The sequence below is a fragment of the Theobroma cacao genome, chromosome 6 (genome assembly GCF_053813885.1).
Source record: "Theobroma cacao isolate CCN51 chromosome 6, ASM5381388v1, whole genome shotgun sequence".
Lineage (NCBI taxonomy): Eukaryota > Viridiplantae > Streptophyta > Magnoliopsida > Malvales > Malvaceae > Theobroma > Theobroma cacao.
Genome location: NC_142644.1, coordinates 24,592,668 through 24,616,365, shown reverse-complemented (window position 1 = coordinate 24,616,365; position 23,698 = coordinate 24,592,668). Strand labels below are relative to the sequence as shown.

The following is a 23,698-nucleotide window of genomic DNA, read 5'->3' as shown; positions in this document are numbered from 1 at the left end:
TAATCCCAAAAGGGCTTTCCCCCCTTGTTATATCTTTGTTAGATAGTATGCCATTCATGGGTGCAAAGGATTCGACACCCTTTTGGTTGTTTATGAATATGGTGGAGTGGGAGACCATATGGGAAAGGCAAATCCATGCTCCATAGTTCCGACCTCCAGTTGTTTAAAACCTTTTTGTCTTTCAAGAGCTAGACAAAATTAAACTCTCCCCCTTCACTTTCGATATTGTTTGTTCTTTCGATGTTCCCCTCTTCCTTTTGCAACATTTGTTTATTTTGATTAATCATTTTTCCTATTTTTAGTTTTCTTATATCTCAGCTTGTGTGGAGAGCATGCAATGGATTTTTTTTTTTTTTTAATCTTACAAGGTAAACAAGTAAATTGGATCTGATAATGTCAATTTTGATGTTAGTGTTATAGGTTGAGGAGTACCTGTGCCTTAGCCTATCTCCCTAGGCTCTTTAGTTTGACTTTGGAATGACGTCTTAACATTTTTGAAATTAACGTCATATCAAACCTTACGAACAGGTGAAGGGTTTTCCAAGGCTTTCTACAAAGTACAGTGAATGGTGCCCATTAACACTAACACGTGTTAATCATTGCTGCATGTATTAAAGAGCTGGTATTATTTTTTCATGAGAGTAACACGCCTGGAATACTCCATCGTGTTTCCCCTCTGAATCACAACTTTGAAAAACTGCTGAGCCACTGTTTTGAAGGTGACTAAAATTTGGTGCTTCTTTCATAAGTAAAGTGATACTGTGCAAAAGGTTGAAGAGAGAATCATTCGGTATAAGCATAATCATAACAATCTTGCTCGTGAAGAAAGGAGAAACCATCAAGTACTTGCAATCGAACCTTCTTTATAAGCATTTTTCGAATGATATTTTACACAAGCGATCAGATTGTTGGTTTGTTTACCCTAGAAGAGGTAAAATTACAATTATAGGAATTTGTGAGGTGTGGACAAGCACAATTCCCTCTCCTCTCGTTTCATGTTGTGTTTGTAGAGTAACATGATACGGAAACACATGGGTTGTAGTGCTAGGTGACTAGGGGCGTTCAAGGTTGAAAGCAGATTTGCAAAGCAGGCAGGGTCCTAATTTGGCAAGGATTGCCTAATAGCTACAATCTAAGAGGAAGTGGTAGGTTTGGAAGAATCAATCCATGTGTGACTAATTGATGTGCTGATTTTTCAACTAGAGGAGTTGAATCATCAAATGCTGCTGCTGCTGCTCTCTCTCTGCCTCATGGGCCACCCACTATAATGCGTTTGAGAATTGGACCACCCCTTTGGTTTAGCAATGTCATCTGCAACCAACCACATGTACAGGGCTCCCCTAATCCTTTTCGGCCGAAACTGGAGAAATTAGGCCCACAAGGAACATATACATTATATTGTTGAGGTGGACCCCTCATGGGGAAAACTCAGATCAATGGCTGAATTCAAATTTTCAACGAGTCGCATAATTCCCATGGAAGGCAAGAAACTGGATCATACTTTTGTGCTGGTCCTCCATGCATTGGTAGCAGTTGGCTAACTTGGAATCCTACTTGATGCACCTTCAAAGGGCAGGAATGGGATTGATATTATTAATCCTCAATCAAAGATACAGTTGCGATTTTTGTTTGGTCAATGCTAATAAAGGTGGAGATTGAATCTGATTATGTCATTCTCGTAAGCTTAAACCTCGTTCGATAATCGAAAAATAATTTATTATGTATAAAATTTTATGTGTTTTTTAATTGTCTGAATAAATGTCAAAAATATTTTTGTTGAAAAATGTGATTATACTTCCTTGGGACTTAAAACATTTTTTTGAGAAAAGTTTTTCCAACTTTACGGAATAAAACCGTACATGTGTAGTGCAGATCTTATTTGAACGGTGAATCTGCACTGTGTAGTGCAGATTTTACGAAAAAGAATGGAACGGTGAATGTGTGGCTCGGTGGCCACGGAGGGTTTTTGTACTGTTATTTGGGCACCCACGTCCAAAAGTAAGAGATATGACTTTGCTTCCTTCCCCGCAATTAATGCAGTCAGCATCATGGAAGACCAAATGGGGTGCCGTGATTCACCACTCAGGCTCGTCACCACACTGTACAGCAACGCTGCCGTTGAAACAAAATTGTCGGTTTAAGATTGAAGTGAAAGAGCTCCCTGCCCCGGGCCCTGGCCGTCACGTCACATCCAACTAGCACAGGGCTTTTGCTTCCTCTTTAAGCCTTCAACTATTGCTTATTGCCACTTGGACTCATTCCTAATTTTGGCACCCAATTCCATCCAGTCGTCAACGGACTCGAAACACATCTGTCACTGTTGATTTCCCCAGCTTATTATGTGGAGTACTTTAACAATTATGCCATTAGAATTTGTAAACAACTTATCAAATCGAGTTCAAGCAATAAGCTCATAAAATTCTAAGAGAAAATTCAGCAATGGCAAGTATGTTAGGTCTCAGTTCAGTTCAATTCAATTCAATTCAATTCAATACTAGTCAGTCAATGTCAATGATTAATTTCATGTCAATACTTAATTACAATCATCATCAAACTCTCAACCATTTATGGCACATAAGAAAAATACATGGCTATGGTTCAAAAGTCGGTTTTTTATCGGCAAAAATAGAATTGCATACAGCACGAATCATACAAGCAGTGATATTGATAAATGGATATTTGAATAGAAATTATGGCAAATCACAAATAATTGTGGAGACCCAAGATTAAGCTTCTCTTGTAAATTTTGACACTCTTGATCAAAATGATATCCAAATAAATACCATCATATTATTTAAAATTCAATAAATTTAAAAGCACACCCTAGAAACTGCATGGATGACAATGTATATAAGTACAACACAATTCTGCAAAAATCTATTTGGACATTTCACAATTCTCAATATACGACGGTGGTTCCCGTTTAATGTAAAAATAAATCAAAGTACACCACATATCAAAACAATATTACATCGCTATGGTTCGAGCCTTGTACATGCAGATGTATGCCATGTGCCAATCACCTACAACCAAAAATAAAGGGGTCAGTGAATGTGCATGTTAATTGTAAGCAGTAAATCAATGAGATGAATTGTCTGTTCAAAACATTACTATTATTAGAGTTTGTTTGTATAGACCAGCTTATGAGTGACAGAACAAGATGCGTTAGAATTTCATAAAGGTCAGGTTGAAGATTACCTCCTCCAGACAGTTTAACAATGTCTTCCTCCCGCTGAGGAATAGGGTTATCATCATCAAACTCAATCCATTTCCCTGTAATTAGTGACAATTATTAATTATTACAATAATAATACGTAAACCACATGGCATAGATATAAAGTCCTGAACGAACTATTCCAGGGAACTGACCACTTTCTTGCTTGACCCAAGCAACGTAATGCCCTGAATCAGCACTTCGACCTTTGTGGGTGAGCACAGCAACCAAATCATAAATCCCAGTCAAACGTGATTCCTTGTCAGAGAGAACCCCTGTAAAAGACGAAGTGAGAAATCAATCTGTGAAGAGTGTAAAGTATCCCATATATTACTTGAGGAATATAATTGCAACTTCACAGAGAACTATGGTGTACAATTTGAGTCTAATCATGTTATTCAGGAGCTCACCATGAGGAATTAGAAATTATTTAAACATAGCAGCTTAATACAGTCTCATGCTAGGAAATTCATCCATGTATAATGGGCTTCAAAAACTTTAGATTTTATTCGTCAGATATTCATTTATTTAAAAGAGGAAAACCATGGCTCCTTACATGCAACCCCTAAATGATACATATCTAGAGAATAAACTGCATAGAAGTACTGGTAACCAGTTTAGAGTGACAAGAGATTTCAGGCATCGAGGGATTTCACCTTCTTGAGGTGTAGTTGCAGATGATTCTCCACTTGCATTTGATGATCCCTGCATGCATTAAACAAACTGTATCAAACACAAGTACTCAGGATTGCAATTTCATGTCTGCACTTGTAACTAAATCATCTAGTCACCTCTGCATCAGTCATCTTGACATCATCATCTTTAGTGCCAGAGCTCTTCTCATTAGCTTTCAAACCAAGCTTTTTACCTTCCTCATCCCTCAGAATCTAAAATTTGCATATCAAGAAAAACTTGATCAATGCATTGCAAACTGAAATCTAATTATTCATCAAAATAAGGCAAAATGGCTACCTGGCGAGGGCCTTCCAATTGTTTGCGAAGTTCGTCTGAACACAGATCATAAACATCCAACTCCAGTGGATAATCCACTTTCTGAAAAGGGAAACACATATCATGTCATTTAAAAGTCACAACACAGTTCAATAAACAGACAGAAGGGTCTCAATTTTTTATGTGCCTTTACTAAGTCATCTCTTGATGGTTATATATATATATGATGTTCATGAAAACATATAAAAAATCTAATCATGTGCCAAGTCAAAATAAAATTTGCATACACGCAATATCTTAGCCTTTTGATTTGACTCCCTCTTCCAGAAAAACCGGACAAACTGAATAGTCAAATACCTGTCAGAATTCACCCAAAAAACCAAAAAAAAAAAAAAAGTTACCAGAAAGTTCTTCTGTTCCAAGAAAACATGAGGACAGTATGAAGCATGAAAATAGCAAATGGACATCAGAAAGAAATCTGACGTTACATTGAGCAGACTACCGTACATTATATATAGATGATGTAAAGAAGCCATCGGTTACCTTGGCAAGCCATTTATTCGAGACTCTTTCAAGTAAATTGCACTACGCCCCAGGGCAGGAGAAGCCTTTTCCAATTCTGATTTCAAACCCTACATATAAAAACCTTCTTATTCATGTCAACTGTCAAAGGATTAAGAAGAAGATGCATCATTGGATTACTGATGAAAATAGAAAAGGATGAACAGTAATAGACATTAACATAGTTTGTAATAGCATGTGCAAGGCAGAGTGGCTAGGATAAACCACTCATCAAAGAAAAAAAGATTAAATTAACTCCAATATATTAAATTTGTTATTCCATTTCTTAAATGAATTTGGATAAATTAAAGCCCATCAGAAGTGCAATCAGTGGCAGCAGGGCTCTGAACCCAGTAACTGCCCCAAACTCAAATCTTTTTCATTCAGGCACAAAGTTACAAGACTATCAAAAGAAATCAATTGCACACAGGAATGGATGTACTTTATTCATATATAGTTGATTGCTGGTAAAACTTACATGCTTTAGACCTTCATGCAAATGGTTCACCTCTTGTGAAATATGGCATTTTAGTGAGTAAACTGATTCTGTTTCAGAGCTTTCTTCACCGCTCTCTTGGCAATGTATCCTAGCAATCAAACATGGTTGGATAATAAAAGAAGGCTAAATTATCAAGAACCCTTTAGATAAAGAGAAACAAAATTATATGAAAGGCAGCAAGTTGTACAATGCATTGCTAGGTAATACATAAACTTGGGGCATGTGAACCAGTCAGCTAGATATTGGGTAGATAATTATCTCAAAAATAACATAAAGCAAAGAAAGAACAGAAAATTCATGTCCTTTGAACTGTAGAAACTACATAAACTACTTCGATGCAGGCATGAGAAGACAAGGGATGTTCTGGTTTGCTTGTCTAAACTATTTGAAGTCTGATCTTGTTTATCTTTTCCCCAGTTAGTATACTGATGGTTTACTTTTATCTTTATTTCTAACGCGGACAGCTGCAGTTGGAGTTTGAATAGCAGCAACAATTATCCAAAAGTTACAGAACATGGCATATATAAACCGTCTAACTTGCTACTATTATCTTTAAATAATAATATGGACCAATGACCAAATCTGTAGATATCTACCTGCTTGCAAGTTCAATACCAAAAAGGTCCTTTACAGTATCAAGATTTTCACTGCAAAAAAAAAAAAGGAGAGAGAATAGTATTATTCTTCTAAATAAGTGTAGAGGTACATGCTAGTAAAACACTGTAGTACCAAAAGAACTATGCAAGACATAACTGCTCAAAATAAAAAACCCTAATTTTGCTGAAAATGTTTGATAAAATGAATGGTTTAAAGTGAGATGTGTGTGAAACTTTCAATTATCAAGAGCGCCATGGATATTGCTCAAACTTATGCCGGTAAGCAAAGCTTACAGATCTAAATGACAAAGAACAAGAAAACTACCTGGAACCTGGTGATCGAAGTGACTGAGAAAGGGTGTATAATAGTTGTGTCCAACATTCTTCAGCATCCTATATAAAATTCCAAGTTACATATCAGCACATAAACAAATCTAAAACAGGAAGAGTATTATGTACAGTAGATCAAGAATTAAACACCTGCTGCATGAATACACCATTATGCAACTGGCCAAATTGAGGATACTTTTTACGCAATACCTACAACCACAATACATATAAACAATGAGTTCTCCAAAATTCATTAAACTAAGTTTAGCAACAAAAAACCAAAATAACAGAAGCTTTTAATCAACTATAAAGAACAAAGCAACAACTCTGTTGACAACAGCACAAAAAATATTTACATGGAGCTCCAGCACTAAAAGAGTAGACTGCTTGGAAAAAAGAGTTCTACAAAATCAGCAAAATAATGTTTGACAAGGCACAGTATTACACCATTTCCATGAACTTTTGCCTAATGTAAATATAAAAAATAGAAGAGCACAACCTAAGACAAACTCGCCACATGCTACATACTATAATTTCACCTAAATTCTAGCAGATCTATTTCTTCCATTGAGTGATATCCTATGAACTTCACAGATCAGAGAGAACATGGAGATGCGAATATGTGTGACAAGAAACAAAGAAAACATACCATCCAAAATTGCATAGGCGCAACTGGCTTGACACTTTTATCAAGTTCACTAAATAAATCACGAGTTGCAACTGTCAACATATGAGAAGTCTGATCCAAATCGTTGCTTCTTCCTGAATGTGAATACCTGATCACAATTAAGACAGTGTACATTATATCCGCATCATATGAAAAACATGAAAGTATAGTGCCAGATTCTCACATAATTTATTTTTAGGTACAGAAGAAAAACTTACTTTACTAAAGCAGACTTCAACTCTGGAACAGAGTGCAGGCATTGTACTGTGGAATTCATGTAGCAGGTATTTCCCAGGTTAAATAGCCCAGCACTATGACCCTGAATATACAAAAATGAACTAGGTAAGAGACCAAAGTTGCAAGGCTAAGGAAAAGGAACAAATTACAAAGACTAAGAATGAACCCAAAACATAGATTAGGACTTGAGTTGATTGTAAATTGTATCAACAAGAGATAAAGGAAAATTAAAACTAAACAAAAAAAACAATCAAGTTACGGCCTCTTGTCAATTCCCTCTCTCACTGACACATAACACCCCAAAAAGATACAAGGAATTGCTCTGAATAAACTCAGGTTAAACAACTGAAACTCAACTGAGTCCAATATCAGATTAAGAATAGTTAGCTAATATGCAACCATTCGTTAATACAAAAACAGTCAAATCCATAAAACATTTATCATATGAGGAAGATGAGCATATTTACAGATAGGTAGCCTATTGGCAGGTGATTGCAAAAGAGAAGCACAAGAGTGAAGCCATGAAGCTCTTGGAAGATGAGCATAAGCAGAAGACTGCAATGGAGTTACTTGAACAGTACTTGCAGTTCAGACAGGAAGCAGAGGAGACCAAGACGACCAAGAAAGAAAGGGATCCGTTGAAGCCAAAGCAACCAAGGTCAGCAATTTTCTTGTTCTCCGATAAGAGAAGAGCAGGTCTTCTAGCAGAGAACAAGAACATCTTGGCGGTTGCAAAAATCGCTGGCAAAGAATGGAAGAACATGACTGAAGAACAAAGAGATAGCAATAAAGGAGGAAGAGGAGGAGATGATGAAAATTCAAAAACAAGAAGCTCTTTAACTGCTTAAGAAGAAAGAGAAGGCAGAGAATATTATTAAAAAGAACAAAGAGAGATGCCAGAAGAAGCAGCAGCAGAGCTCTGACTTTAACAGGCACAAGAAGCCTGCTTCTTCATATCTTTTGTTCAGTAAGGAAGCAAGGAAAACTCTGATGCAAGAGTGACCAGGAAAGAACAATGCTACTCTTAATGCACTGATTTCAGGGAAATATAAGGAACTTAGTGAGAAAGAGAAGAATATTTGGAATGCCAAAGCAGCTGAAGCCATGGAAGCATACAAGAAAGATTTGGAGGAATACAAAAAACCTGCTGCAGGAGTTGCGGCGAACATGCAGCAGCACAGTGAAGGCTAACATCGACTCTATTGATGTTTTGTTGAACCCAAGTCAATTTGATAGCTTAGGCTTCAAGAGCTCTTCAACTAGGATCTGATTGTTTCAATTTAAACCTTTCAGACTGAAATTTAAGATTTAAGCTCCAATCCAGTGTTCTCTGGTTGATGTCAAAGAAAAAGGTTCCTCTGTTTCCATATTTTCCAGAAGGGTAAGCAAGCGAAGCTTGTAACATGTAGAGAACGATTTCATCTAAGTTTTGTGGTACATCTTGCAAAGGCTCTATAATTAATTTCACTTCTTTGAAAAATACATGTCAACCAACAACCTCAGTGATTTTTGGCTCTTCTTCATATTCAATGAGATCAAAGGAAAGTACCAAACACTTGAATAGTGTGTAAATCACAAGTAACTAACTATTTGACAAAAGCTAGACATACAATGAAATCAAATGACATACTACAATAATACCATATTGTATTCTTCATATAATTACAGTGCAGGAACATATTTTACAGTTAAAGGAGACAAAGAAGAATATGAAAATGATAGTAGAAAACAGAGAGTGAAATTGGCTCTTACCAAAGACACCACTTGTTCTTCTTCTGGAAGATCTTCCATAAAAACAGGGCCCTTTTCTGGGGCCTTAACAATCTCATCAGCAGTTCCCACCATCATCAATTTTTGACCCTGGAAAAAACATTACGACACAAGACACAGCATGCTTATCAGATAAATGTGCAGAAGCATGGGATGGAGGGAAAAAATAAGTAAGTGCTATGAAGATCGTTCACCTGTTTCACCCCAACTGTAGACCAATCTGCATCATCCTACATTGTCCAAAGAAAAAGCAAAGTAGGCACATTAGAGAACCATAAGTTGACAAATAGCGGGTTAGTATCTCTAATCTTTGCACTAAACAGTTAAAGTACTTTATCAAGCAATTTTGCTAGCTATTTTATACAAAGCTATCAAGTACCTTCAGTAAGCCACCTTTAACCATAATCTTCTGCCTTTCAGGGGGTACTCCAGTTAGATCAAACAACTGGCACTTGAAAACATATGGAGGCTGACTCGTGTCAATTTCCACAGCCTTAAAGACTTCCTTTTGCCATTTCACACTCACTACAACATTCAAAGAGGATTATTAAGAGTTAAAAATCATTATAATATCAAATACAAATGCCTTAACCCTCAGGAGAAAAAAAGGGCACTATGGAATGGATCAAGCCTCAACACTGGTACCTGATTCCTTCTCTAACTAACCATCAATCAAACCCTTCCCCAAAATATGCAACATAAAACTTGAAATTTTGAATTTCATTCATAGTTTCACCTTTTTTTTTATAGTGAATAAATTGTCTATCTAGTTGCCTCATACATTTTACAACTCGTTACTATTTTTACAGTCAAAACTCAGTCCTATAAGCAAAACTTAGGTCATAGCATTAAAAAATTGAATCTTCTCAAATGTTAGATGGATCTGCAAAGTTCAAGTGCATATAAAGTTCAATTTTTTCTGATGCAATATAGAAGCCTTAATCAATTGCTTTAATTAAATATCTGAATACTCAATAATTTACTTCCACTACCTACACTTAATTGTAAAAAGAAAAGTGACCATTACACCCGTCAAAATTAAACGCTGAGACAACAGACAATCACATTAGCGTAGTTCTTTAACAGCTAGTATAACCACAAAACACCAAAAAAAAAAAATACGACCTCAAGAATCACATAAAGGAGCAAACACGGGACGACAGAATCGAATCCCAAAAAACCCAGATAAAAAAATCCGAAAACCAAGAAGACCTATTTGAAAAAAATCCAAATTGAAGTCCAAAAATAAAAAGTTCTAGCAGTTCCATCAATCAACAATAATAATAAACCAGAAATTTAAAAAAAGAAAAACCCTTCCAGGTAGTATCCAAACGATACATTAACTATGAATGAAAATGGAAATAATCAGCAAAGTGTTTCGACTAGAGAACCTGTCAGCATGATTGGATTACTGTTGGGGATCGACCTCGAAAGAGCGAGAGACTATGGGTTTTCGGAGTTTTTTTTTTTTTTTTTTTTGTTGGCTTGAAGAACAGGGAAAGTATTTTATTTTTTAGTCTGTGATATTTGTTTCGATATTTTGATTTTTCTTTTTATAAATAAGAAAGGGAAATATTTCCGAACCCGGTTCTTGTTGGTTCGGGCCGTATCCGATCGCCATTGATTCGGGTTGGTTTTTTTTGGTAGTCAACGGATCAAAGTTTAAAAAAATTGGATAAGAATAATGTCCTATTATGAAAATCTTATACCAATTTTTTTTTTTTTAAATACATATTTGTTCACAAATGAGTTGGACTTTTAATATTTGGATTCCAATTATTAATGGCACTAAAATTAAAGTCATGCAAGTCAAATAGATTGAAAATATGAATTGTACTTTAAAGGGATACGGTTTGAAAATTCTAACATTAATCATTTTTAAAAAATTTTTATTTTAATTTGACATAAAATTTTAAAAAATTTATAATTAAAATTGAAATAAATTATTATTTTATCATTAATTAAAATATCAATCGTATTTTTTATGTGACATAGAAGATATTAATTTTACATAATCATATCATTATACTATATCAATATATCATATTATTATTTACTATGAAATATTAGTACGACACATTAGCACCATATGACCTAAAATGATAAGTGACGTTTTAAGTAATAATAATTAATCAATTATTAACAATCTATTTAATTTAAAATAAAAATATAAAAATTAAATATAATAAAAATAAAAATTTATTTTTTTAAAATGATTCAAAGATTTTGTTTTAAATATTATATCTATTAACTTATTAACACAAAGTAATCTCAATGAAAGTTAAATACATGTAACTAAAATCTTTTAGTATTTTTTGATTGTAGTTTCTTTTTCATGTTAAATTATGTTTAATTTGGCCAAAAATAATTATGTTCTTACATGATATATTCATGCCATGCCAAATATATTCACTATCAATAACACACATTTTATGATGTTAGAATAAAGTTAATTTATTTTAACAACATATACAGCTTTATTTTTATTTAAATTTAAAAGGAAAATTTAAACTTTATATATTAAAAGAAAGAGATGATTACCACTAACAAATTAAGAAATAATACTATTATTATTACTATAAAATAAAATAATAATGATAATGATAATGATAATTATAGTTGTAAAATAATGGTAAGCGTAAAATAGGAGATTTTGTCAATTCCAACATTTTACAAACTCCCAATGACAAAGAAAAAAGAGAAAAAGCAAGAAAGCACGCTCCTCCTTGACCTCCTCTATCGCAGCAGTCTTCTCCGCTCCTGTCTCTCTCTCTCTCTTTCTCTCTCCCTGCCTTCCGCCATTAAGAAAGCCAAGCGCCGCCATTCTTTCTATTTATATTCGTACAAATACGGAAACGCATACGTATAAATATTCATGTGAAAAAAAATTTTCCATGTCTCGATAACGCAACGGAAACAAATCTAGTAAACCCCTCGCGCAAAACCAATGTACGGAGGCTCCTCGAAGCTGGGCCGCGGAGGAGGTGGCGGCCGTGGGGGCGGAGGCCCTCGGAACCGCTCTTCGTTCCCTCCGCCTCCGCCACACCGCCCCGCCGCCCCAGCTGGAAGGCTATCTCTTGGCTCCGCCCCTCGTAACCGCCCCGGGGTCGGGGGCGGTTTGGGACCCGCACCGGCTGTGGAAGAGAGCTTTTCCCTTGTGTCTGGGAACAATCCTTTGGCTTTCGCTATGATCATAAGGTTGGCGCCAGATTTGGTGGAGGAGATCAGGCGGCTTGAGGCTCAAGGAGGGACGGCCAGAATTAAATTTGATTCAATTCCGACTAACCCTAGTGGAAATGTGAGTTCTTAAAGGAGAATTTAACTGTGTTTTTCATAATTTTTTAAAATTTTATTGCTATTCATTTCAAATTGTTATTTGTTTTGTAATTTTGTGCTTTTTAGGGATATAACTAATGGGAAAGATGCTGCTTGATTGGAATTCATCCGAGTTAAGCTTAATTTTTAAATTATTTTGTTTCTTTCAATTCTTTGAATTTTGTTGGTCTATAGGGATAAACTAGTAGGAAAGCATGCTGCTTGATCAGAATTCATCTGGGTTTAGCTTAAATTTGTTTTCTTTTTTTCTTTTTAAATGTTTGTAATGCTTGTTTGAATTGTTATAAAATTTAGTTTATAATTTATGTATTTCTTGATTATTTTCTACTGGCTATCTTTGGGTTTTCTGTATTTTGGTGTTTTACCAATGGTTTTCTTTGGGTGTGACTATGTCAAGGTTGTGTGTTAATGTTTGTGTAGTTCTTAGTTTACGACTGGTTATGGAAATGTAAATTGGTTGATCGGGTTTTTCAACCTGGTTTAGCTTCAAATTGGGCGACTTTATGGGGTAGGTTGTGGATTTTGTTATATTGGTGCTTAAGTTTTTAGCGTTTCATGGATATTTTGGTGGTTTATTGGGATATTTTGGGTAATTCTGCTGGGCTTGCTTGGTTTTTGATTTTGAATGGGTTGTTCTTCTCTTGATTCTAGTAGGCCATGAAGGAGTTTGGTCTATTTGGCTTCTATTTTGTTTGTGTAATCCTTGGCATGTCTATATTGGGGCGTAGCCTAGTCTTCTTTTCCTCCTGAAATATTTACATTATGCACCAATTACATTCAATCTGTATAAACTTTCATTGTTAGTTAATTTTCATGATATGATGGTTTAGCTTTTATTTCTGAAATTTGGTGATTCTTCCTTTGCTTATGATATGTCTCTTAAGTCTTTATGTAAAAGATGTACTAGGGGGGGAGCTTAAGGTAGGAGCAGCAATAAAGCATGTAAAATTATGAAAATGCAGAGTTTGTACACAGACTTTGTTATTGGTTGAGAACATGCTAACATGTAGTAGGAGGAGATTAGTCAATTTTCAGGATTGTTCACTGACCATAACCTCTTAAATGAGATGTGATTGCAGAAATAGTGAACTTACCAGGCCAACTGGTTTAAAATGATGGTGCTATCTGTATCTGCCAATGTTGGTATTTCTTGTATATAAACAAAAGGTTGTATTATTCCCATGGTATGTTTGATGGGCGCAATTTGATGGTAAATAGATTGTTCATATCAGTGGCACAAGAATTTTGTGCAGGAAGCGTTAGATTTTCTTTGGATTGCACATTTTTTCTGGGGCACCTTTTTATGTCAATCTGTTTTATGGACTGCATCAATGGTTTTCTACTTGTTTTTGGGTGGATTTATGCAGAACATTTTCATAATTGAAGGATGGCCTTTTAAGCATGACAGTTTGTAGCATGGGATACAGAAAAACTGGTTAGGGCTTGATAGTTTATGGTCTTCTGTTTTGAGATGTTGCTGCTCCAAAAATCTTGATTAGATGTTCTATTCTTTTCTGGAATAGATAATTGTTCCCACCATTCGATAGGCATTTGGTGACAGAAGCTCCAATTGAATTCTCTTCAACATTTGTTCTTTTTAGAACTTATGTACATAAATGTGGCCTACCAATTATCAACAAATGTTGTTTCTAATTTGTCATCGCTTGTGCAGGTCATTGATGTTGGTGGCAAGGAGTTTAGGTTTACATGGTCACGGGAATTTGTTGATCTATGTGATATATATGAAGAACGTCAAAGTGGTGAAGATGGAAATGGTTTGCTTGTTGAATCTGGGTGTGCTTGGCGGAAGTTGAATGTTCAACGCGTCTTGGATGAGTCAATGACAAACCATGTTAAGATGCGGTCAGAGGAAGCTGAGCGCAAACATAAATCACGCAAGTATGTTAGCTAGGATGGTTTTCTTGTAGTCATTACGTAAGCATGCATATTTATTTCTCTCTTTTAACCTACTTTTTGTCAGCTTCTGTCCAGTTAGCATGAGTTAGATCAAGATATATATATATATATATATATATATATATATATATATATATATATATTCAACTATAATTGGTTATCAAAATACAAATGTTTTTATCACATATAACATGTAAATAATAGACAAATGTCAAAGAGACAAGTTCTTTCTGTCCCTTTTTGGGGTAAATAAAGACAACTTCTTTTTGTGGACACCTCATGCAATACCACAAAATGCTACAGAATAATTAGGTAGAGAATTGGTTTCTCCATACACATGTTTGCCGATACATTGATCAAAACTCTGCTGAAATTTCATTATCTCCTGAACCAGTCTTTTAGCCCTGCAAGGCCATCTCTCCCTTCTCTTCAAATCCTGATAGCATTGTGAGAACATGAAGAAACAGTAATAAGGGAAATGCTATGCAGAAGTGCAATCTTTGGGTCTTTTTTTATTTCTTCTAATTAATGCTGTGGAACAGTTGTAGGCAAGCAAATTTCTGTGAAAGCAAGCTCTGCATCACCTTGAGAATTCTTCAGAACACTTTCATATCCTCATGTATTCTCAGATAGAGATCCATCACCATTGTTTAAAACATTATGCTTCATCCATTACAAGGGTTCTTTCTCACATTGAAGCTCACCTCCCGTGTTTCAGTTATAAATAAACTGTTCTTAATCTACCTATAGTAACTCAATCAAATTAGTCTCAAATCAATATCGATAATAATTTGCTAAATATAATCTTTTAAATCACCTCCTAAAACTATTGTTCTCTCATTCAGATTCAATATATAATAGCAGCTAAATAATTCTTCTCACTTTGCTTATCTATCATCAAAATAGCCAAAGCTCACCACCGAATCTTTTGCAGTATTTCTGATGTCATAGTGCTTCCTTAAGAACTCAGAATGGATATGAGCTGAAAATGAACATTCAGAAAAGAGATGTGCATAACTCTCCCAATACAATTGCAGAGACAGCAACTCAAACAATTTCAGAAACCCTTCTGATTAAGAAGCTTAGTCTGGATTTTAGTCAATTTTTATCGTTTCCGAGCATTAAAATTTTGGATTCTTCTATCTGATTATGTTTCGTGAAGAAACTCTGGCTTTTCTTTTATATTTTATGTCATCCTGGTTATTCAGTGTTGTAAATATTATACGATGCTACATTCTTATATTGCTGGGTACTTCTGGAAATAAGGTTAAGTTAAATGATGATTATTGATTTTATCCTTTCTTCTTTTGGTATTGATGACAGAGCTATTGTATTAGACCATGGAAACCCTTCCATGAAGAATCAAATAAAGCAATTAGCTGCTGCTGAGGGTAAGCTTTTATTTGTGATGTTATGTTTGTGCCCTCTCTTTACTTCCATAACCCGTAGTCACTATATTTGCCTTTTCTGACATGTAGAAAGGTACTGATGTAGTAAGAAGCATTACGATGAGGGTATGCTAGGACTTAGGTCTATTTAAGATCTCTTCCCTCGCATATGTCCTTATGGTGCTTTATTTGTGGATTTAATTTTCTTTTGAGGTCCTACTCATATGCTGCTTATTAAATTGCTTTGATGCCCATGCTAATCAAGATGGCATCTTCAACCTACTTTTTCATTCATGCAATCCCACATTCCCACAGTATTGACGATTATTCTTCTGATATGTATTGCTAGCCTTGGACTTCAATTGCTTTAGGAAAACTAACTCGTGTGCATGATACATACTAAAATATTATGGAAGAAAAAAACCCATTTAAAATGATTTTCACGGAAAGTAGTTGCTGGTAGAGAACATTTAAGATAAAAGAAGATCACTTTTTAAAGCTTAAATCTCAGTGTTATATGTCTCTTATGTTTCCAGCTAGTCCGTGGAAGTCACACTTCAAGAAGAAGGAGCCTGCTTTTAAGAAGCGGAAAGTTGAGACGGCTCAAGGTAAATCATTTGAATCTCATTTAATTAATTAAAGTATGAAAACTATCTTATGTTTTTTGCATGGTCTCTCCAAAAGTAACAATCTGTAAGAGTTGTTGAGATTATACTTTTAAATGGTTTCAGTTTTTTTTGCTTCTGTTTAGGTTTCTTAATAAGTTTTTGCAATGTATGTGTCATGCACCAGCGGCTGTTGGAGGCCCTCCTAAGTCTGGCTATAAATCTGGATTAATTTCAGCTTCTAATGCAAAAGGAGGACGCTCAACTTCCCCTATACCGTCTCCACCTGAGCGCTCTGGTGCTGCAGCATCTCCTATTGGAATAGGAAATATCTCCAAGGTTCACTCAGGCATTGAGGATGTCATGCCTCCCCAGGTGAAGAGCAAAGAAAATGCTTCCAGCTCTGAGAAAGAAATACCAACCAGGGCTACTGGTGCAGTGCGTGAGATGCCTGGGCGCAGAGGAAACTTTGGACCTAAGCCAATGGACTTGCAGAGTCTGCTGATTACTCTACTGAAGGAGAATCCCAAGGGGATGAGCTTAAAGGTAAGGGCAAGGATTAAGTGAAAGTTTTAAAATAATTGTATCTCTTTTGCTGATGGTGTATGTTGTTGGCTTCACTTTCATTTTGGATCATTTTATCTCTTACTCTCTCTCTCTCTCTGAAATGGCTACAGGCCTTAGAGAAAGCTGTTGGGGACACAATTCCAAACTCGGCCCGAAAGATTGAGACAATTGTAAAAAAAGTAAGCAATGGAAATCCTTGATGCAACTATTTTTAAGAATAGTATGTGATCTTATGCCTTCCTTTATTTTTGAGCACCAGATTGCAACTTTCCAAGCTCCAGGTAGATATTTCTTGAAACCAGGAGTGGAGTTGGATAGCTTAAAGAAACCTTCGTCTGAAAGTGGAAGGTACCTGCCATTCTTATTTCCAATGGGCTTAATTTGATCAATTTTTATTGAAATTGAATTCTCTTGCCTTTTTTTTTTTTCATGTTCATAGTTGATGCTATTCTTATTATATATAGGTAGGACTGAGGACTGAGGTGAAGTTCCTTAGGTTCCTCAATGAAATTACTACATGTCTAATTGTTCACTTAGCATTGGAGAGTTAATGTTAAAAGTTCAAGGTGAGGTCAATGTTGAGTCTGCAATTTTAACTCAGGACGTGATTTTAATAGGGAAGCTAAGAAAGACTTTAACTAAGTTTTGTATATATAGATAGGTTAGCTTTGATCTACTAAAAAGAGACAATGACTTTTTCTCTTACAAGCACTGCTATTCAATGGATGAAATTCAAAATGTAATGTTTCATGTAATTATCCATTTTTATTTTTATTTAGTCTGTGCGTTTAGGGAACTCATTGTTTAGGTAGCTTCAGATTTAACAATTTGTGGAATCTCATGCCATTAAAATTTTTCTTGATTATCTGGAATTAATTGTTACTATGGTTATTATTAATCTTCTTGTTGTTTTCTGTTTAATGATAATCTAACATAGTTATCAATAAACACATGCAGCATGCCATAATGTTGTTTGTCTTTATTTTGCAGTTCACCTGAAGATAACCATCATCAGACTCCAGCTCCTGAAGAAAACCATGACCAGACCCCTGCTCCAGTAGCAAGCATAGTGGAGAAAGTTAGTGAAATGGAGGAACAGAACCATTTAGACTCTAAACTTGGGGTAGAATCAAATGTGTTAGAACAAATTGACATCCAACAACATTCACCTGATTTGGGCGGTGACAGAAAAGCTTCTGACAATAGTGAGGGGCAGGCAAATAGTGCTAGTGACAGTGGAAGTGATAGTGATAGTGACAGTGACAGCAGTGATAGTGGAAGTGACAGTGGAAGCCGCAGTAGGAGTAGGAGCAGGAGTGGAAGCCCAGCAGGAAGTGGGAGCGGTAGTAGCAGTGACAGTGAAAGTGATGCTTCTTCCAACAGCAAGGAAGGGTCTGATGAGGATGTGGATATAATGACAAGTGATGATTACAAAGAGACCAAGCAGGATTTACAGGCCTCTGAACCAGGAGTGGTGCAATCACCTATACCATGGCAAACTGAACATGACAGGCCTTTACAGAATGGGATGGATGAAAATCAAGATGGTGATGGATCTGATGCAGTTGATATTGAAGGTAATGGATCTGATGCTGTTGATGTTGAAGGTCATGGATCAGATGGTGTCGACATTGAGAAAGACTTGCCTGAAGATGAACAGCAAATTGGAATGGCTGTCAGTACTAGAAAAGAGGGTGAAAAACCTGAGGAAGGAGCAAAACCCTCTTCATCTGATTGTGATGAACTCCAGGAGCGTCAAAATTTCATAGGAAATCTGTTTGATGATGCAGAAAATCTTGTTAAGGATAGTGTCAGGCATGAGCAATCTGATAACTCTGAGAGGTTACCCAAAGCTAAATCCAAAAGAGGATCTGATCTGAAGCACATAGATGAGAAGTCTGAACGTACTAAAAGATTGAAGTCAGAAAGCTTGTCTCAACCGCATGTTTCTGGGAGTAGAGATCCCAATTTTTTTGGGAGTATTCGTAATTTTTCTCCTAATAGACCCATAGATGACCCTTACCAAAGCTCTTCTGTTCAAATGATGAATAAAGGTGACAGAGAAGAACATGCTGATTTTGGCTCTCAAAAGGGATACAATCAGGTGTTTCCAAGAAAATCTAGTTCAGATTTTCATCAATCTGGTCGTAGGCCTTCTGATCAAGGTGCTTGGGCAAAGGCTACTATTGCAGCAGAAAGGCCTATGAAACATACTGAGAGCTCAGGACATGGTCGTAAGTTCTCTGAGAAGAGTGTGCATGAAGGTCATTTCATTCAAAAGGATAACCCTTCTAGGGACACTCAAAATGAGGATGGTTTAATGAAGGACAAAAAGTTACCAAGAAATACTAAGGAAGGTGGTGCTGGAGGTAAAAATGCTGTGCCCTCTGATTTTCATCACAGGAAACTTGGTGAAACTGTTGGAAAGTTCAAGGATGCTGGACAAATTTCAAGCTCATACATTAATTCTCCCCCGAAGGATAACAGCAGGGTTACTGCAGATAGATATCCGGTTAATGGGAAAAGCAATATGCTCCAAAGAGAGCTTTCACACTTAGAGTTAGGCGAGATTCGTGAGCCATTGGTTGAGGAAACTCCAATAAAGAAGCAATTTGAGAGAAAAAGTTCCTTTAAACAGTCAGGCAGTGGACCAAGCACCTCAGAGAACTTTAATCCTGATCTCAGCAGGGGCAAATCTGTTGGGAAGACAAATTGGGATTCAGGAAAGCCATCTCCACCCAATCTAAGCGGGCTTAGAAGAACCCCAGAATATCATGTTGAAGATTTGACAAGATCACATCTTAGGGTTGTTCAGTCTCAGCCGCAACATCTCTCAAGAGTAGACCGTCCAGAAGTTGGGTCACACTCTAACAAATTGGCAGATACTAGTAGTAAAACCAGACAGAATGAAACTGGTGCAAAACTGGGAGTTGATCTGGAGGGTTATGGTGAAAGCCACAAGAAAGCACCAGCTAGTGCCTCACAACCGCAGGAATCAAAACGAGGATCAGTGTCCCAGGTCATAAAGGACAGTAAAACACTTGCATCTAATAAAATGGTGGATGTGACTGATGGGCGTAAGGATACAGTTTTGGCGGAGGGCAATGTTAATGGTCGAAGGAAAAGGGGGTCTTCTTCTGATGAAGAGTGTTGTCCTTATTCTAAGCATGAAAAAGATGAGCCAGAGTACAGGGGACCAATCAAGGATTCATCTCAGTAAGTAGTTATATTTGTTGATGTATCTGTTTGACTGTTTCTTTTAAATGATCATGGCCATGTTGAATTTTAGAGGACTGTGACATCTAATTGAAACTAACTATTTTTTGTGTTTTTTATGTTAGGTATGAAGAATATATGAATGAGTTTCGTGAAAAATATGAATCTTACAATGACTTGGACAAGACCCTACAAACTTATAGGTATTATTTGGAATTGCTTTGCTCATTTATGAGGTCTTGCCGCATTTTGTATTTGTGTTCTGACTTGTTTGATGAACTGCTGTTTGGCATAACCTCTCACTTATAGGAATGACTTTGAAAAGCTGGGTAAGGACCTCGAATATTCGAAAGATAGGGACATGGATAAATATTATAAGACCTTGAATCTATTGCTGGAGTCTTATCAACAGTGTGGAATGGTATATTTCTCTATCTAGTTTCTTTATGATATATCCTTTGTTTCTTTACGATATATCCTTTTTCTTAATGATAGCAGAATGTCTCTAGATGTGGAACCGACTGACAAGATTTTGTCTAATCATTCTATTTGCCTGATAAATTGAATTTCAGTGTAATATAAAGTTTAAATATTAATGCAGTTTAAAGTTAGAATTCTGCCTACATGGCCCTACATTCATATACTGTGATTTAATGTAGTAAGAAGATGATAAATGGCTGAGAAGCAAGCAATCTTCTCTTATATAAGGAGGATCTTCAGATGATGAGCAGAACAGTGTGATGGATAAGATCATTGACTAGCGTCGAAATTACTTTCTCATGTGATTGTCTGGAAGAAGTTTGTGCATAATAATAATTGGATAACAAGCAGAATCTTTTGTGGTTACAGTCTTAATGAACTTGAATGGTATCTGTTGCTTTGATCTTGTCTGAAAATTTCAGTATTTTCTATTATTGAGAAATGCAAGGAGTGTTGAAATTGTCACTGTTATATGCCTTATCGCCTGGCTTCAGAAATGCTCCTAGTATTTGCTTGAGTCATGTCTATCCTTCTTTTACTTTTAAAATTGAAAATTTTCCTGTAGGAATTCTGTTCTGACTGAAGTGCTGTTTTGATTTGCAGAGGCACAAAAGACTGAAGAAAATATTTGTTGTGCTCCATTATGAATTAAAGGTGATTGCTAGTACTATATTTTAATCTGTCTCTCTCTCTCTCTCTCCCCTCTCTTCCCTTTCCTTATGATTAGTAATTCTGAGGTTCTCCCTTATTGCAGAACCTTAAGCAGAGGCTTCATGAGTATGCTCAGTCACATTCAATAGATTGATAGTGAATTATGCCAAACTTCTCCCGACAGATTGGATCCTCTTCTTTCATATCTAAGCTGCAATCAGTGATACCTATTTCTCCATTGCCTTGCTGGGGGATTCGCGCAACAGTGATATGTTGCTTTCCTTCTCTAAGATTGGAGCACTTGTAAATGGTTATAGATGGTTCAAGGTGATACGATTACGTCACACTCTACTCCATGGCCATTGAGGGTAAAAATTGAAGGTTGGCTCTACCCAAATTGGGTGTGTGTATAATGTGTAGAATTTTGGCTTTTGGCCCTCAATTTTGTAGTTTTTTTTTACAGCTTGCTTTAGTTTTGCTTGCAACCAACAATTTATTGCAATGTGTATACAAATGATTGAAAAAATAAGAAAGGAAAAAAAAAAAAAAAAGATGCCCAAGCATTGTTTAGACTTCAGCTCAATAGGAGTATAATACTTTTTATCCCTTTCATCAAGATGGATCTTGTCTGGTAGTAGAAATGTATTTGTGGCTGTAACTGTAACATGCCATATGACAGGCATTTTGAGGATGGTAGCAAGTAAGATAGCACTTTCGACTATCGCAAAACAGAAACTTTAAGCATCACCCCTTTTTAAGTTGGTGCTTCTGGTTATAAATAGTTATATAAGCCATGCTTGATCTGTTGGGTGTTATCCCTTTAATTGAAGAGTTAAGATTCATAGTTTAACCCTATAATTTTTGGAACAAAGTAAAGGGAAGATCAGATGGGATTGCAATTCCCACTTGTTAACATACAAAGGAGCAGCAGTACTACATTTTTATGTTCTCGTTTTACTTTTCTAACACTTAGAACAGGGTGAAGAGTTTCTCCATAGCATAGCCTCGGCATTTCACTTTTATGGCCTTTGTTGTTGCAGATTATATTACCAGTCTGGAAACCAGAATCTAATCTTCATTTATGCTGCTTGGAGGTACTGTTGAAATTTTCCTTGCATGATTGTTATTGGATAATGAATGCCCTTTTTGTACAAGCTTTTTAATTCCAAGCAATATTGTGATTTATTCTAAATGAATTTCATTAATAAATTCGCTACTAAACGTTCCCAAATTAAATGAATTTAACTTTCATTTGATTTCAAGCACCCTCCCTGGGGTGGAGTTGGATTTCAAATTCCTCCAGACTATTTTTGTTGCCAAAAAGAGGTTAAGGGCAAGATGTAATGCAGCAAGCACCACCTTAAATGTGGACTGTCATTGCCATGCATCTGCTAGAGATAACTCCCTTTGAGGTACTATGGTCTCTTTATGGTATTTGGACTTTAGTGGCATCATTTACTTTACCTTACCTAAATGTTTTGATTAATTCTTGAGTGGTTTCGCTAGTGCAAATTCGAGGGGTTGCTTATGCCCAAAAAAATAGTTGAAATATGAATAAAAAATACAGTGGCTTTATCAGAACCATTCTTTGATTATATAAACACCTTTCTTGGCTGCAGCTGCGATCTTTGAATGAGCTTATGAGAAGCCAGTGGATGAGAAAGAAGATTATCTCCTCCTAGAAAAAGAAAGTTTTGCATCATTATTTATGAATCTGACAAAAATTCTTCCTGGATAATGCCAAATGTATAAAGCAAAACAGATTCTTGTTCTTGATTCTGAGTTGCACAATCAGCTTGGTTGCTTTTCACAAAGGAACACTTGCTTTTATTCCTTTCCTTCTTAAGTTGAGATATCATTTCACAGGGCATTCCACTTTTGGCAATATTTATGCAGGTTCATTTGGAAAGTAGATTAGAAATTGAAATTGCTGGAAGAACACCAAAGATGCATGAAAATTTCACATTTTTTTCAAACTGGTTTGTGATGTTCTTTATTTGCATCTGAATCTATCTGGTTTCTTTTGCTTTATGTATGTGTGTACATGTATGCACAAATCAAATTCTTTCTTATAAAATCAGCACCAGAATGGTGGAGTTTTGCATGATACAAAGCCAAAATGATTAATCCTAGTAAATAGAGAATGCTTCATTCTAGTGTTCACTGCTGTCAGAGGTATAACAACACCAGTGGCTGGTTCAAGTGTCATGGGTCATTACCCTCTTTCCAAAAAGTTAATTTGATAAAATGTGATGTGAGATTTTTGAAAGTATTCTACGTACATTTTTTTATAAATGTAAAGTGTGATATTCTCACTCGATCAATTTGACGATTTATCTTTCTTGAGAAGTACTTAATATGAAATTGAATTAAAGTTAAATTTGTTTTGATATCACTTTGTCACAAGATCATTATCCTCTCTCTCTTAAAAAAACTAACTTTATAGGTTGTGCAACGTTTCCGCTTATAAGCCACCCAAAAACTCCCCTACTTGCCTGCTGTGATATTTTGGGAAACAGCTTACCTACTTCCTCTACGAGGCACATGGCGTGACACAAGCAGCTAGCAACTAGCAAGAAACCTGCAGCTATCCCTCTAGCTAATGTGAATGTTGGAAACTCCTAGCACTCTCTTCCGTATGGGACTCAGAAGGAAAAAGCATTGGAGTTTGCAGATCTACGTTTCTATGATAGCTTGGAGACATCCATGAGTG

At 36.0% G+C, this 23,698-nt stretch overlaps 2 protein-coding genes and 1 pseudogene across 4 annotated transcripts; 2 read left to right on the top strand and 1 right to left on the bottom strand.

Moving 5' to 3' along the window:
• Positions 1-2,865: 2,865 nt before the first annotated feature.
• LOC18596103 (ubiquitin carboxyl-terminal hydrolase 6-like) lies at positions 2,866-10,352 on the bottom strand. The gene is made up of 18 exons (XM_007024375.3): positions 10,217-10,352; positions 9,205-9,350; positions 9,020-9,055; positions 8,808-8,915; positions 7,037-7,137; positions 6,801-6,927; positions 6,302-6,361; positions 6,147-6,214; positions 5,822-5,872; positions 5,205-5,313; positions 4,709-4,797; positions 4,453-4,522; positions 4,187-4,267; positions 4,006-4,101; positions 3,871-3,919; positions 3,370-3,489; positions 3,199-3,273; positions 2,866-3,023 (listed from the first exon to the last, which is right to left on the bottom strand). Exons 1-18 carry the CDS (start codon positions 10,224-10,226, stop codon positions 2,968-2,970), a joined length of 1,452 nt encoding a protein of 483 aa, XP_007024437.2. The 5' UTR covers positions 10,227-10,352; the 3' UTR covers positions 2,866-2,967.
• LOC148762219 (high mobility group B protein 6 pseudogene) lies at positions 7,216-8,246 on the top strand (annotated as a pseudogene).
• A 1,145-nt stretch (positions 10,353-11,497) lies between the features above and the next one.
• On the top strand, positions 11,498-21,562 carry LOC18596102 (dentin sialophosphoprotein-like protein). Of its 3 annotated transcripts, none has more exons than XM_007024370.3 (12): positions 11,498-12,123; positions 13,834-14,060; positions 15,402-15,469; positions 16,003-16,074; positions 16,310-16,617; positions 16,749-16,817; positions 16,898-16,986; positions 17,629-19,854; positions 19,980-20,057; positions 20,164-20,275; positions 20,938-20,988; positions 21,089-21,562. In XM_007024370.3, the coding sequence occupies exons 1-12, from the start codon at positions 11,773-11,775 to the stop codon at positions 21,137-21,139; spliced, it is 3,702 nt and encodes a 1,233-aa protein (XP_007024432.2). In that variant the 5' UTR covers positions 11,498-11,772; the 3' UTR covers positions 21,140-21,562. The 3 variants fall into 3 exon arrangements, with proteins under 3 accessions (XP_007024432.2, XP_007024431.2, XP_088663562.1); XM_007024369.3 differs by having other exon boundaries at positions 16,259-16,617; XM_088807436.1 differs by lacking the exons at positions 11,498-12,123; positions 13,834-14,060; positions 15,402-15,469 and having other exon boundaries at positions 16,022-16,074; positions 16,218-16,617.
• The last annotated feature ends 2,136 nt before the right edge of the window (positions 21,563-23,698 follow it).